We start from the raw sequence: 14313 nt of genomic DNA, 5'->3' as shown, positions 1-14313 counted from the left end.
CTAGCAGGCGCGAGCCGTCGCTGGGCGCGCGAAAGCGAAAGAAGGAAGAGGAAGGGAGGGCGGGGGCGGGGTGTTGAAGAGGGGCGGGAGGAGGAAGAGGAGGAGGTTGGAGCGCGCTCGCGCTTGGCCTCGAGCCCGCGCGGAGGGAGGGGGAGAGGGGCGCGCGCGCGCACGCTCGCGCTCTCGCTAGCTCCATCCATCCATCCTTCGCTCGCGGCACGCGCGCGCGCTCCGGGCTCGCGCCGCACCCCCCGCCCGGGAGAGGCGGGCTGGAGTGGGGGGCGGGGGGAGGGACGCGCGGACGGCGCGCGGACTGCGCGCGGGCGGGGTGAGGTGAGGAGGAGGAGGCGGCGACGGGACGAGAAGGGAGGGGAAGGGGCCATGGCCGCCCGGTGAAGCGGCGAGGCGGGGGGGCGCCCCGACCCCCCGGCCCCGGGCCCCGGGCCCTGGGGAGAGGCGAGGACGGACCGACGGACATGGGGCTCCGGAGCAGCCGCCGCCGCCGCCGCCGCCGGAGGACGCGGCCCTGAGAGGCCGCCGGGCCCCGGCGCGGCCCCCCGGGCGGGGTGAGTACGGGACGGAGACGGACGGGGGAGGGGCCTGCGGGGGGCGGGGGGCGGGGCCCAAGGCGGGGCTTGGGCCCCCTCCCCCCAGGTCTGGGTCAGCGCCCCTTCCCCTCCCCCCGGGCCGACGCGGAAACGCCCGGCTTCCCCCGGCTTCCCGGCCCGGCCGGGGGCCCCCGCTCTCCCCCTGTCTGGGTCCCCCCCCCTGGGCGGGGCAGGGCCGACCGGGGAGGGGGCGCGGGGCCTTTGTTAGGGAGCCAGGCCCCAGCCCCCGGGACAATAGAGACACCCTCCCGGACTCCTCTCCCCGGCCGGCCGGGGCTGTCGGCGGGTGGGGAACGAGAGGGACCGGGACGCGTCCCACTCTGCCCACTCTCTAAGGGTCGGTCTGTCCCGGACCGGCGCCGGCCTCCGGCGGCTCGGCTCTCCTCCCCCCAGTCGGTATGATGCAGCAGCAGTGCCGCAGGGACGGGGGAAGAGCCGAGGCCCGGCCTCCTACCTTCCCCAGTGCCCCTGGCTCATTTGTCAGTCCCCACCCCACTCTAGGCCGGCTGCTCCTTAAACTCGTACCCACCGTTCAGAGGGGCCCCGGACTGTGGGCGCTGTTTTTGAATCCTTTGGTGGGGATTCCTGGACTTTGGGGCTCTTGGAGAGACTTCCGGGCAGGTCCTGAGGGAGGGAGGGTGGTTATCTAAGAGAAGAACAGGTAAGGGGAGTGCCCACTCCTGGCATGCCGTCCTACCGGGCTCTGCCCCCTCTTGCTCACGGTGACTGGAAATGCCCCTTTAGGGTTCTGTGGACTCCACTCCCCTCCTGGAGTGGCAGGCTTATTTCAAGGGAGGACAGTGGGGTGAAGGTTGTAGGGTCCTAGGGCCATTCCTACTTCTGGTAGCAGTACCCCCCCAAGTGGACATCCTGGCTGAAAGCAGAGGTGACTCTGAGGAGAGCCTAGGAAAGGGGGGGGCTGTATTTAGGAGTCTGTGCAGTTCTTTGCCACACCCTGTGGGGCCTTAGAGTTCCTTCTCCTCCCCCTGCTGCATTGCACCATGGGTATCAAAGAGGGGTTTGAGTTTTGGGGACCTGGGGTGAGCTGCTGCCTCCTATAAACCCAGGCTCTGGTTGGCAGTAGAGTCCAGGGCCCGGGTTAAGGCCTGGGGAGGACTAGGCCATCTTTGGCTTTCAGGCCCTGAAGGACCATCCAGACTTAGTGAGCCTAGGCCTGAGGGAGGGGTATATCCCGATGCCAGGAGAAGCTCTGGGCAGTGAGGTGCGGAGGGGAGGTGGCGGGGTTTAGAGGTGCCTTGGACTCATCCCAACACCCCCACCCCCCTGTGTGCAGCCGTGTTGCCGCCCGCTGTGCTATGAGCAGTCAGAGCGCCGTCTCCACAAGAGTTTACAAATGAAAATGGAGGAAATGTCTTTGTCTGGCCTGGATAACAGCAAACTAGAGGTGAGGGCTCCCCCACGTGTGCCTCCAGTTCTTTCTCTTGATGTCTCAACGTCGCTAAATCTGGCATCCACACCAAAGAGGAATTTGGGTAGTCAGCCTGATTCCTTAAAGGGAATAGGACCAGATGAAAAGGCCCAAGGATCAAGAAGAAGAAAGAAGGCAAAGTCAAGATGGGGGAAGTGGCAAAGGAAGCATTATGTTTGGCCAGGGCCAGTTAGCTGGAGATCTGGTTGATGAGAGTTGCTTTCAGTCCCGGGCGGCTGTGACCCTGGTGACCGTGGACGTTCTCCCCCGCACCCAGGCCATCGCTCAGGAGATATACGCCGACCTGGTTGAGGATTCCTGTTTGGGATTCTGCTTTGAGGTACACCGGGCTGTCAAGTGTGGCTACTTCTTCCTGGACGACACGGATCCTGATAGCATGAAGGACTTTGGTGAGCTTCAGGCCTGAAGGAGGGCAGTCTGGCCCTGCCCTGGTCGCGCTTGGAGGCTCCTCCTCGGGAAGCGCCTCCAGATGTAGAGCCTGGAGCTCCCGTGAGGCCATGGGGCACAGGTGGGGACGGAATGAGGGTCCCCTGCTCACCCTGATTGCCACGCCTCTCCTGTCCCCAGAGATCGTGGACCAGCCGGGGTTGGACATCTTTGGACAGGTTTTCAACCAGTGGAAGAGCAAGGAGTGTGTTTGCCCCAATTGCAGCCGCAGCATTGCCGCTTCCCGCTTTGCTCCCCACCTGGAGAAGTGCCTAGGAATGGGTCGGAACAGCAGCCGAATTGCCAACCGCCGGTGAGGGCTTCGCCCCCGCTAGAGCCAGAGCTGCTTGTCTTTTGCCGTTTGTACCGTGGTGTGGTCCCCTGGGGGCATGTGTAGGACACGCGGGGTGGGTCGTGCTTGGCCCCAGATGTTCCCCTGTGTGGGGGCAGGAGAGAGGTGGCAGCCGGGGCCTTTTTCCTCCCCTCCTCTTGTCAGGATTGCCAACAGCAACAGTATGAACAAGTCTGAGAGTGACCAAGAGGATAATGATGACATCAATGACAACGACTGGTCCTATGGCTCAGAGAAGAAAGGTGTTTGGGGACCTGGGGAATGCTGGGGGGCACTGGGGGGAGGCGGGCCAGCAGGAATTGGGTATGTTAACGAGCACAAGTTATCTTGAAGGCGGCGGGTGGGGGGGGAGATGTAGCTTTGTACTTTTCTTTCGGTGCTCTTAGATCAGAGTGGGAACTTAAAGTGACCCTGCCCTTTATGCTTTTGTCCTACACAGCCAAGAAGAGAAAATCAGACAAGGTGAGAGCCGGGGCAAGCATCAGGGAAATTTGGGCGAAGGACAGACACCCTCCCCTTTGGGCAGGGAGTCCTCAAGTATCTTGACTGAAGTCTGAGGTCATTGGGTGCCTCTGGGTTTTGGGGACGAGGGTGTCTGTGGTGGGCAGGAGGGCAGCAGAGGCCTGGGGAGGGGGGTGGGGGAGGTGGATGTGGGTAAAAAGAGGAGGAATTTGAGGATGTTTCTTTGTCAAATCTTTTTTCCTTCCCTGGGTTCTCGGCTCCCCCTTATCGTTACCCTTTCTCCAAAGCTATGGTATCTCCCATTCCAGAACCCCAATTCCCCTCGAAGATCCAAGTCTTTAAAACACAAAAATGGTAAGTGGGGCTGGAATAACGGGAGTGATTCTAGCTGTGTTTTCTGGGACTCGTTGCTGGGGGGAGGGGGGGAGGCTTGGGGGACAGGGGTATCGAGGGAGGGCCTGTGATCCTTCTGTCACCCCCACTTCCTCTCTGGTTATTTTCAGGGTTCTCTGTCTGTACCTCTGCATCAAACACCCTTCCCCTTCTTTTTTCTTCTTCAGGGGAACTTAGCAATTCGGATCCTTTTAAGGTGAGTGAGTAGGGGCTGCCCCTCTTAGGTCCCGCCTCATTTTCCTTGTGGTGGGTTGGGTGGGATTGAGAAGAGGGGGCGGGGGGTCAGAATACAGACAGCCAGAAGCACTCGATGGGGTGTTTAGGTCTTGCATTGGAAAACTGCTGAGAAGTTTTTGGGTTTTTTGTTTTTGTTTTTGTTTTTTAAGATTTTATTTATTTTTAGAGAGAAGGGGAGGGAGGGAGAAAGAGTGAGAAAAACATCGATGTGTGAAAGAAACATCAATCTGTTGCCTCTCGCACACCCCCAAGTGGGACCCAGCCCACAACCCAGACATGGGCCCTGACTGGGAATCGAACCAGCCCCCTTTTGGTTCACAGGCTGGCGCCCAATCCACTGACCCACACCTGCTAGGGTCTGCTGGGACGTCTTAAGGCATCCTCACTTACTGGACTGAGAGGGACTGGTTCTCCATCCCGTCCCTACCCTCCTTCCTTTGGCTGGGGCTGCTCTAACCTCTCCCTCTGGTTCTCCCCCAGTATAACAACTCGACTGGGATCAGCTATGAGACCCTGGGACCTGAGGAGCTTCGTAGCCTGCTCACCACGGTGAGGGACCAGGGAAAGGGAGGCCTCTGGGGGTGGGGTGGAGCCACCGGCAGTGGGCAAGGCTCTGAAAGAGAGGAGGCTGGTGCTGTAGCAGTCAGGGCCGTGTAGTTCTCTCTCTGGAACGAGGGTTCCTGGCCAGGGGTGGTCTGGGACTTTCTGCTCTGGACACGTTGGAACCCTTTGTGCTTGTGCAATCTCGAATTCTACAGAAGGAAACATTTAGTGTCTAGAGTAGGTTCCCTTCCATCCCCCCTTTCAGCTTATATTCCTCTTCCAGCAATGTGGGGTGATTTCTGAACACACCAAGAAGATGTGCACAAGGTGAGTTCAGAATCTAGAAAGGGGGCGAGGGGGCCGTCCTGCACACTCGCCCTGGGCGTGGGTCAGGAGTACCCCAGACTTGAGCAGTGGGACTCCCCTTTAATCTAGGGACTCTCCGTTCATCCCTTCCCTCTTGTCTATCCCTTCCATCTCTGCCGAGGGGAGGGGCTTCACTTGAGTTCCTCAGACCCTTCTGCCTTGTCAGGGTCCGATCGTTCTCTCCCCTCCAGGTCCCTGCGCTGCCCCCAGCACACAGATGAGCAGCGGCGAGCCGTGCGGATTTACTTCCTGGGACCCTCAGCGTAAGGGACCTGCAAGGAGGGTGGTGGGTTGTGAAAGGTTGGGAGGATGATCGGCGTCGGTAAAGCCCTTCTCTGGCCCCTCCCCTTCCCAGCGTCCTTCCAGAGGTGGAGAGTTCCCTGGATAACGACAGCTTCGACATGACTGACAGCCAGGCCCTGATCAGCCGGCTGCAGTGGGACGGCTCCTCTGATCTCTCGCCCTCCGATTCAGGCTCCTCCAAGACGAGCGAGAATCAGGGATGGGGTCTAGGTAGGTGACCCCGCGGGGCCCGAAGCGAAGGAGCGGGGGGCGCCTTGCGTTCTCCGGCCACCGCCTTGCCCTCACCCCTTGCGCGTCTTTCTCTCCAGGTACCAACAGCTCTGAGTCACGGAAAACGAAGAAAAAGAAATCCCATCTGAGCCTGGTAGGGACTGCCTCCGGCCTAGGCTCCAACAAGAAGAAAAAGCCAAAGCCACCGGCACCCCCGACGCCCAGCATCTACGATGACATCAACTGACTCGGGTGCAAGGGAAAGCCTTTGGCTGAGCAGAGCCCTCTCTCCCGACCCCCACCCAGGTGGCATAACCTGGCACATGGACGGCTGCTGGGGGTCTGGGCTTGAGAAGCTTGGTGGGCCAGGCAGGCAGAGGATCCAATTACGCGCCCCTGGGGGGTGTCAGGGTCCTCTGCGACGGAGTACGACCCCTCGGCATGCAGGACTCAGACCTGGACATACTATGCCTTGGACATAAGTTTGGTGGGGAGGCGGTTTTCATATTTATTCTGAGTTACTGGATGTCCAGCTAGGCCAGGGGCCTGACCTGGGCACTCTGCCAGGGCACTGCCTGCCCCCCGCCCCAGGAACTGGACTAAGCCCTGCCGAGGAGCATTATGGCTACCCGGGAGGCTGTGGGTTAGAAGCTGAGCCTGGAGGGGGCCTCCCCCAGCCGCCCTCAGCAATGTGAATGGGTCAGGTGCTTGGAGCTGAGGGGCAGGGCTGGGCGTGTCCTGTCTGTGTGCAGAATCCTATCGAACGCCCCAAGTCCCAGGGGCAGGCAGGCACCGCGAGCTGTCTGCTGAGGTAGGCATCCAGAACTGCCGCCGCCTTCCCTGCCCCTCACAGGGGCAGCCCTTTCCCCTCAGTCCCCATGGGCCTCGTCGGCAGCAGGAGCTGTCCTTTTGTTGGGTGCCAGGAAAGGGCCTCCGGCCTCTACAGCTTCAAGAACGGGTTAGGGGAGGGTAGGAAGAGGGAGCTGTGTATCAAATAATGACTCCCCCTACCTTTTCTCCCTGACCCAGGGCTGGCGAGGAGTGGGGCCCCAAGGTGAGAGGGAACGGTGCTGCTTTATTTGAAATGTTTTCTTACCTCATTCCCTGCCCCAGGAAGGGGCTCAGCCTCACCCTCCTGGGGTGGCCCCATGTTCCTCCTGCCTACCCTGCCCCCCTGCCCTTCCAGGGCGGCCCATGTTCCCAACTGCTGCTTGCCACCCCCCTCTTTCACCTTGACCAGCTTCAGTTCCTCTCTCGATGCTCCTGCCTCCGAAGCCTGCCCTGTTTCCCCTTCCTTAGCCGCTTTTAAGTTATTTATTCTGTACTTGTGGTTTGGGGCTCAGAGGAAAATCCTGATCTTTTACCTCTTCCCCTTTGCTAGGAGTAGGGTGGGAAGAGAGGGCGCTCTCCGTGCTCTGGGTCACCGGTGGAGGGGAAGGGGTGGCGTGTCTAGGCGTCGCCCCTCTGGACTGTCATGCCAGTGCGCCCACCTGCCTGGTCTACATCCCGAAGAGATGTACCGTCCCACCTCCACGTGGGCACCATCACTCCCAGGAGCCGAGCTGGAGGAATGCAGTCGGGGCTGGGAGCAGAGCTGACTGTCATGGGTGGAGCTGACCCTAAGCCAAGTTCTCTGGCGTTTGCTGGATGTGTCCCCTGCCCTCCTCTCAGGAGGAGTTACCCCACATTGGGTAGCGAGTACCCAGGACTGGTTGGACCGATTTGGGTTAGGGGTCCTAGAGGGTTAAGGGAACAACGGGGATGGGGTTGTAGCGCCCTGTCTGGAACCCCGGCCTCCCCCTGGGGTGGTTCTGCTTGTGGCTGAAGTCTGGTTGCAAATTGGTTTTTAACCCAAGAATTGTGATTATTTTTTAAAAAGCCAAACAGATTTTGGCAGGAGTTAGAATAAATCCTGGGGCCTGGGCTCCTCTGTTCTTGAACCTCCATAGTCTTCTCCCTCTGAGGGGAAGCCAGAGGGAGAGGAGGATCTCAGCCCGTCTCCAGCCTGCTTCCAGAAGACCTCTTGGAAGTAGGTTGAAGGTGAAGGGAGGAAGGCCAGGGGCCATTCTTCCTTCTGAGAGGCAGCTGCAGTTCAGGCCCTAATACACCCTTTCCCTTCTGGCCTCTCCCTTTCCCCCTTCTGGTTGGAGGAGGGAGAAGTGGGAAGTAGTTTGGGAACTGGTTTGTCCACATCCACTTCCCCATTGTTCCTCGGCCCGCCCTCAGGGCAGAGCCCCCTGCCCAGGCTGGGTAAGAGGTGGGCTTGGTCCAGCAGGGACCCTGAGGGAACAAATCCCTTTCCTTCCTGGGAGAGTATGCCCCCCTACCATGTAGTTTAACAGGGGCTAGGAGCTCCCCCACTCCCCTCCCTCTAACAGCAGGCTGTGTGGGTTTCAATTCCCATCCTTCCCAACCTGGCTAGGTGTCGTCCACCCTGTATCCTATCATGTGTCTGAGTGTGTGTGGGGGGGGTTCTGTACTAATTTCCATGGCCGGTGGCTTTTCCTTCCATGCATCACTCCCCCCCGCATGCCCAGGGGCCACCCGCCTGGCATTACCGCATGCTGGGGTCATTGGGGGAGGGGGGGTGGGGCTCACGCTGTCCTGTGGTCTTGAGATTTTTATTTTTGCATATGTAATCCATCTTGTACAGGTAGCTAACTTTGTAAACGCTGTGTATTTTCCCTGCCCCCATGGCTGCTGGTGTAAATAAATTGCATCTCCCATTGGTAGCGGGGCCTACCCACCCTCATTACCATGTTGCTGGGGGTAAAGCCACTCTCTTAATATCACAGGAGGCTCCACAGCCACAAAATGGAACTTTATTCAGTCATAGGCACTGCCCCACCCCCCACCCAAGACCCCCCAGAGGCAAGGGCCAGGGGCACAGCGCTCTGTACTCCACACTTCTCGGAGCTCGGCCACTGGCCAAGAGCCAGAGCCATTTCTTGCATACAGCCTTAGGCCTAGGGTAGCAGCAGCTGTGGCCTGGCTTCTCCCAATGCTGGGGGCTTGGCTTTGTGCCTCAATCCCCTTCCTGACGGCGCGCTCTAAAGGACTATTAAGGGGGAAAAAAAGTGCTTTGAAAAAAGGGGGAACACTGGAAACGGTCCAGAACATGGACACCCTATTCCTGCTAAAGGGGTAGAGGGAGAGGCAGCGAGGTGCCACACAGAGCAAGCTGGCACCACCTTCGTTCCTGTCCGTGCAATTTTAGTCTCAAAAGATGGATATTCCACTAAGGAATTGAGAGATACTCCGCATTCCCTGCAGAAATACGCGGGGGCCATACTGAGCTGCCCTGGCAGGCAGGTGGCCCTGGGCGCCCAGGAGCAGACATGCAGGACAATGGGAAGAGCTAGGGTCACAGGCAGGAGAGAACCCTCAGAGCCCAGGCTCCCCACCCCACTGAGCTTGGCCACTGGCGTGGCTCTGAACTTCAGGACCCTAAATGTGAAGAAAGATGACATCCTCGTTTCTACCTGAGTTGTGCTTACGCAGGAGAGATGTCTGTACCCTTGCGGACGTGAAGGGGCTGAAGAGGACCCACCGTATCCTTTCCACCCTTCCCTCCCAGGCCCTTGGGCCCTGGTCTGACCAGGAAACGGGAGGCCATAAAGGAGGAAGACCAGGCCTTTCATTTTCTCCCTATGTCCTTATCGTCCATACATCCCAAATACTAGGAAGCTGAAGAAGACGGTGACCCCCACCAGGGAGACAGTGGCAGGTGCTGTGAAGAACTGGCGGTAATTGATACGAAAGTACCAGACCACACCCAACAGCACCACAAACACAGGCACCATGAGGCTGCCCACACTGACACCAAGGCTGGGGGACTCAGTGGCTGACGAGGGGGCCAGGGAGGCCGAGGGGCCTGGAACAGCTGACCCCGGGGGTGAGCGGTGGCAGTGAATCACACAGTTGTCGGTAATGTTCAGGGAACGCAGCGTTCGGGCTGGGTCCTGCAGCAGGCGGCCCTGGTAGATCAGTTTCATCTGGCTCTCTTGTCCAGGGAAGTATTTGCTGTAAGGATGAAAGAGAAGGGAAAACAGGCCTGAACCAACAAAGCAAGGCAATGGGGCAAAAAAATTGGTGGTTTTAAGGAAACCTCACCCATTCCAGATAGGATGGGGACCTGACAGTTCCGAGTTGCCCCCCTGTCTATGCCAGCCTCCTCTGAGGCAACCAAAAGCCAGGGACATGCAGTATGAGCAGCCTCCCCGCTTCCAGCTCACTCACCTCTTTAGGGTACCCACAGTATCTTCTGGCCTGGCCACAGCCAGCTCCTCGGTGTCATTGAGGAATTTGAGCCGTACATTGATGAGGCCGGGGCTGGGAGGCAGGGAGGCGCTATCCTCAGATCTCAGCGGAGCTTGTGGACCGCTGCTCTCTGGGCCCACGTGTCTCTTGGGCAGGCCTTGGATGTCAAGCAGATGCTCAAGGCTGGGCTCAACGCCACCCCTAGCTCCCGGCTCCGCTGTGGGGTCTCCACCTTCTCCAGCCTCTTCAGCCTTCTCATCATTACCCTCTGATGGATGTGGGAGTTCAGTTGGCTCTGGGGTGCCTTGGCCCGCCACCAGATGGTCCACATGCCCCAGGTGGAGGACGGATGTGTCGCCAGCTGACACAATAGCGCCCAGGAGCTGGTTGCTACTGCTGTCTGCTACATAGGTGGAGAGCCAAGCTAGGACCAAGGCTAGAATCAGCACCACCACACCTGCCACCACAGTCACCTCATTACCCACACCCTCAATAAGGGTGACATCAGAGAGTTCCATGGCCTGGCTGTTGACCGGGTCCACACTGCAGGAACAAAGGGGGATAACATCAATAGGGCCTCTGGGGTTGCAACCTGATTTCAAGTTTGTTTAGGCTCTAACTGACCCAGCCCTGAAAGAAAACGGAGTCCACTGTCCTGCAGAAGGGGAAACAGACCTTTCTAACCCCGAACCCCAAACCTAAAGCTGATGACTTGCCCTCTACCTCTATGGTAAAACTCTTCCAGGCTCCACACCCTTGCCCTCTCACATTCCTGCCCCGCAGTGAGCATGGGCTATTAGGAAAACCTTACAGTTGTGTTGCTGGTGCAACTGTTTGTTGCTTTTTCAGTAGGTGGGGAAAAACATCTGCTCCTTTGAGCCCTGAGTTTCGCCTGGACTTCTATCACTTGGTGAAGCAGCTACACCCCTTTCAGGAGCCCCCAAGGTGGCCTCAGAGAGATCAAAAAGCCCATAGTAGTTTATTCTGGGGCACTTTCGGAGGTAGAGTGCAAGCACTCTTGCCAGACCGTCTCATTGAAAACTGTCTCATTCATGGTCACATATCTAGATCCAGATGTCAAGAGCCAAAGAAAATTAATTTATCATCCAAAGCAGAGTCAGATCTCCCCAAAGGGACAAGAGTCCGAACACCCCAGAGGCCCGGTAGAGGTCAGCAGCAGACACTGTGTCTGCCTCCTCTCAAGCCCTCCTGGCAAGCTCTGGGGAGCAAAGTAGGCCAGGCACCAGGCACGCTGCCCTCCTGGGTCAGTATAGGTTCCCAACTAAAAAACCACCACCTGAGTGGAACGCGTTTGGAAGGCTCCCAAAATAGCTGTCACAGTGCATAGCTCCGTCTCTCCTTTTGTACTGTGCAGGTTCTCCCGCAGCAGTTTCTTAGAAAGGCAAGGATCCCAGCTTGCTCCTTGGAGTGCCTACCCTGTCCCTTGGAGAATTTGCTGCTTTCACTGCTGTCCCTGGGCAAATCCAGTCTAATGATTATCATTACCAGACTATTCTCACAGCAACTATAAAACTTCATTATATTCATCTACCTGTCCTTCTCCCTCTCCTCGACTCCTGTGAGACAAGGATCACGTGTATTTCTCTATGTACTGTAGTGCCCAGCATGATGCTGGAGTTAGCTGTTCAGAGAATGTTTGTGGAACCTATCAAAATCTGCCTAGTTTCCACATCCTTATGTAGTACATGGGTCCTGGAGTCAGGAAAAAAAAAAAAAACCCTTGTAATCCTCGTCTTGCCTCTTTCTAGCTCTGTAACCTCGGACAGCTTTGCCTCGGAGCCTCAGCTTTCTCATCAATAAAATGGGGAGAAAAATGGTACCTACCTCATAAGGTTGTTTTGAAGATGCCGGGAAATCATCGAAGCGAAATACTTAGCAGAGTGCCTGGCACATTGCAATTGCTCGATAAATAAGTGGTAGCAATTACTTACCACTCCCACAACTAACCCCGGATGGTAAGGAGGTTAATGTCATTAACCCCGATTTACAGAAAAGGAAACTGCGGCGAGCAGAAGAGAAATGCAGAGACACAGACACAGGGAACTTTCGTGGGCCGGGGGCCGGGCCGGACCTCAGGGCTCCCGCCTCAGAGGCCTTCGCTCTCCCCTCGGCCTCTGAGCGACCCAGACCGCGCGGTGAGGTGGTGTCCCCTGCCTTTTCTGAGACGAAGGCTCCGCTTTGGGGCGGTCCTATTCTCGCGGCTCTGCAGAAGGGGGTCCGTGGGCCCACCCGAGCCGAAACGTTGCCCGGTGCCAGCCGCCGTGCACAAGCCCACTTCCCCCAGTCGTGGAGGGGTAGGATCGGGTGAGGGGGGTCACAAACCATCCACACCCCTCAAACTTCGGGGCGGGGCCAGGAGCCTGTGGGCGGTGCTTGAGTACGCGGGGAGTCATGGGAAATTAAGAGGGGCTTGACCGGTACTACGTCTCAATAGGGAAAGAGGTCCTCACCTGAAACGGCCAGACTAAGTGTTTTGACTTCGCCAGGACGGCCCATGGACTCACCTTTCCGTAGGGGCCGAAGAAGGGGCTGGCTACCCCCGATTCTGCCCAGGGTCCAATCTCTTCCGGCTTCTCCAGGAAGCTGTTAGAGCCAGAGACAGGAAGTCCCGCCTCCGCGCCTTGCACTGATGATGCAAAGCTACGTAAGGCGGGCTGACGTAAACGTATTCTTTAAAAGGGACAGGTTTGTCAGCGGAAGGAGGGGCGGAGTCGCTGTTGGCGGGATCCTGCGTCTCCCGGGGAGGGCCACGCCTAGTAGGCGGGGTCCGAGGAGCTCAGGGTTGAGGGGCAGGGCCAGAAGGGAGTTGGGGGAGGTGCTTTAAAGGGGGCGTGGCATCGGGTCTAGAAGATCGAACGGCTGAGTACAGTTGGGCAGAACTCCAGCAGCACTTCCATCTTTCCAGCCTTGTGCTTCCGGCCTCGCTGCAACCGCCTGGTGTGATAGGATTATTACTGCTCCAGGTTAGTTGGGTCAGTAAGGACTGGTCTCTCTGACTTCCAAGAATTCAAGGATAGTAGGGAGACAAACAGGGAGACAATTTAGTCACTATGCGGTGCTCCGGGAATGCGGCCCCAGGTGGTGTGGTACTGGGGTAAATTATGCAAGAAAGCATTTCAAAGAAGGTACAGATTCAGCGCAGGTTTAGAGCACGAGAAAAGCAGGAGCTTCCCCCAGAAGGCTCAGCTTCTGAGAACTTATCCACATTTTTGCATTCAATTCTTTTCTAGAGATGTGCTGGGGTTTTATTGTTTTCTGGTGAACTGTTGATTGAAGTAGGAATGATGCAGACGGGCAAACTCGTAAGCGAAGAGCTCGGTGGTTTTCGCCAAAGGAACACACCGGTAGAACCAGCAGTCGAATCAAGCAATAGTAAATGACCCATAACTACTCCTCTTCTTGTCCTCTTTCAGTCACTAATTTACAGAATGGTCATTATTTAAAAAAATTTTTTTTTACTGATTTGAGAGAGAGAAACATTGATTTGTTGTTCTACTTATTTATGCATTCATTGGTTGATTGTTGCATATGCCGATGGGGCATCAAACCCACAGCCTTGGCCTATCTGGACGATGCCCTAGCCAACTGAGCTACCCGACCAAAGCTGGTATTCACTATTCTGACGTCTGTCACCATATATTAGAAATCTCTGTTGCTGTACTTTGTATAAATGGAATCAAAAAGTATGTACTCTTTGGTGTCTAGCTTTTTTCTTTTTAAGTCGTTTTATTATGGTAAAATATGCATAAGTCCTTGAACCATCTTAAGTGGCTAATTCAGTAGCATGAGGTACATTCGCAACGTTGTGCACCCAGCACACTGTCCATTTCCTATACCCAATCCTCCTCCCACCTCTGTTCTAGGTTCTCATGTAAGTGGAATCACACGATGTTTGTCTTTTTGTGTCTGGCTCCTTTCACTGAGCGTATATTTCCAAGGGTCATTCATGTCGTAGCCCATATCCAACTTTATTCCTTTTTAAGGCTGACTAGTATTCCATTACATGTATATACCACATTTTCTTTCTCCATTCACCTGTTAATAGACATTTGTGTTCTTTCCACCTTTGGGTTATTGTGAGTAAGTGGCTATGAACACTGATGTACAAGTATCTGTTTGAGTTGCTCTTTTCAATTTTTTTGTGTGGTTTCTTTTGATCAACAATATGTTTTTGAGATTGAAGGTATTGTTTTAATTTCTGCATATATGTACTTTGGGGGTTTAAAGCTTAGTGTTTTTATTTAGAATGACATAAGTGGGGCACATCATAGCACAGTAAACAGGATTTTGAAGAATGAGTAGGGATTTACCAAGCAGGGTTCCACACGGAGAGAGAATAGTAGGTTCAAGGCCTCTCAAATATTTGAGGAAATGAATAAATCAATAAGTTGAACCACTTAATCCTTTTGAGTTTATTATATGCTAGAAAATGTTCTATATATTTATATGACATTTTTTACGATTTTATTCTTTTTAGAGAGGGGAAGGGAAGGAAAAAGAGGAAAACATCAATGTGTGGTTGCTTCTCGCGTGCCCCCTACTGGGGACCTGGCCCGCTACCCAGGCTTGTGCCCTGCCTGGGAATCAAACAGGTGACCCTTTGGTTCACAGGCCCATGCTCACTCCACTGAGCTACTACCCCAGCCAGAGCCGGAAGTCTCTTTTTTTCTTGTTTTTTCTTT

The 14313-nt window shown here is 56.1% G+C and overlaps 2 protein-coding genes across 9 annotated transcripts; one reads left to right on the top strand and one right to left on the bottom strand.

Moving 5' to 3' along the window:
* Positions 1-232: 232 nt before the first annotated feature.
* On the top strand, positions 233-8082 carry ATXN7L3 (ataxin 7 like 3). 6 transcript variants are annotated; one of them, XM_045836213.1, is made up of 13 exons: positions 233-566; positions 1903-2013; positions 2315-2447; positions 2626-2797; positions 2981-3078; positions 3276-3298; positions 3607-3652; positions 3802-3887; positions 4409-4477; positions 4755-4798; positions 5029-5100; positions 5193-5350; positions 5449-8082. In XM_045836213.1, exons 2-13 carry the CDS (start codon positions 1963-1965, stop codon positions 5595-5597), a joined length of 1101 nt encoding a protein of 366 aa, XP_045692169.1. In that variant the 5' UTR covers positions 233-566; positions 1903-1962; the 3' UTR covers positions 5598-8082. The 6 variants fall into 6 exon arrangements, with proteins under 6 accessions (XP_045692169.1, XP_045692166.1, XP_045692170.1 ...); XM_045836210.1 differs by having other exon boundaries at positions 3586-3652; XM_045836214.1 differs by having other exon boundaries at positions 237-566; positions 3586-3652; positions 3859-3887.
* A 73-nt stretch (positions 8083-8155) lies between these two features.
* On the bottom strand, positions 8156-12241 carry TMUB2 (transmembrane and ubiquitin like domain containing 2). 3 transcript variants are annotated; one of them, XM_045836218.1, is made up of 3 exons: positions 12136-12241; positions 9590-10153; positions 8156-9373 (listed from the first exon to the last, which is right to left on the bottom strand). In XM_045836218.1, exons 2-3 carry the CDS (start codon positions 10126-10128, stop codon positions 9007-9009), a joined length of 906 nt encoding a protein of 301 aa, XP_045692174.1. In that variant the 5' UTR covers positions 10129-10153; positions 12136-12241; the 3' UTR covers positions 8156-9006. The 3 variants fall into 3 exon arrangements, with proteins under 3 accessions (XP_045692174.1, XP_045692173.1, XP_045692172.1); XM_045836217.1 differs by having other exon boundaries at positions 12082-12212; XM_045836216.1 differs by lacking the exon at positions 12136-12241 and adding an exon at positions 11456-12006.
* Positions 12242-14313: the final 2072 nt, after the last annotated feature.

Source organism: Phyllostomus hastatus, unplaced genomic scaffold (assembly GCF_019186645.2).
Source record: "Phyllostomus hastatus isolate PE091 unplaced genomic scaffold, TTU_PhHast_1.1 phas_contig_210, whole genome shotgun sequence".
In the NCBI taxonomy this organism is placed as follows: Eukaryota; Metazoa; Chordata; class Mammalia; order Chiroptera; family Phyllostomidae; genus Phyllostomus; species Phyllostomus hastatus.
Note: the sequence above shows the minus strand (reverse complement) of the source record. Positions and strands in the feature narration are given on the sequence as shown.

What these genes read in the sequence shown, in the direction of transcription:
- ATXN7L3 (XM_045836210.1), top strand. Translation starts at nt 1,963, where the DNA reads ATGAAAATGGAGGAAATGTCTTTGTCTGGCCTGGATAACAGCAAACTA. An exon ending in TGATAGCATGAAGGACTTTG is followed by an intron (nt 2,448 to 2,625) that starts GTGAGCTTCAGG and finishes TCCTGTCCCCAG; the next exon opens with AGATCGTGGACCAGCCGGGG. An exon ending in GAATCAGGGATGGGGTCTAG is followed by an intron (nt 5,351 to 5,448) that starts GTAGGTGACCCC and finishes CTTTCTCTCCAG; the next exon opens with GTACCAACAGCTCTGAGTCA.
- TMUB2 (XM_045836216.1), bottom strand. Translation starts at nt 11,490, where the DNA reads ATGATTTCCCGGCATCTTCAAAACAACCTTATGAG. An exon ending in CTTCAAAACAACCTTATGAG is followed by an intron (nt 10,154 to 11,455) that starts GTAGGTACCATT and finishes TTGTTCCTGCAG; the next exon opens with TGTGGACCCGGTCAACAGCC. An exon ending in ACTGTGGGTACCCTAAAGAG is followed by an intron (nt 9,374 to 9,589) that starts GTGAGTGAGCTG and finishes TCATCCTTACAG; the next exon opens with CAAATACTTCCCTGGACAAG.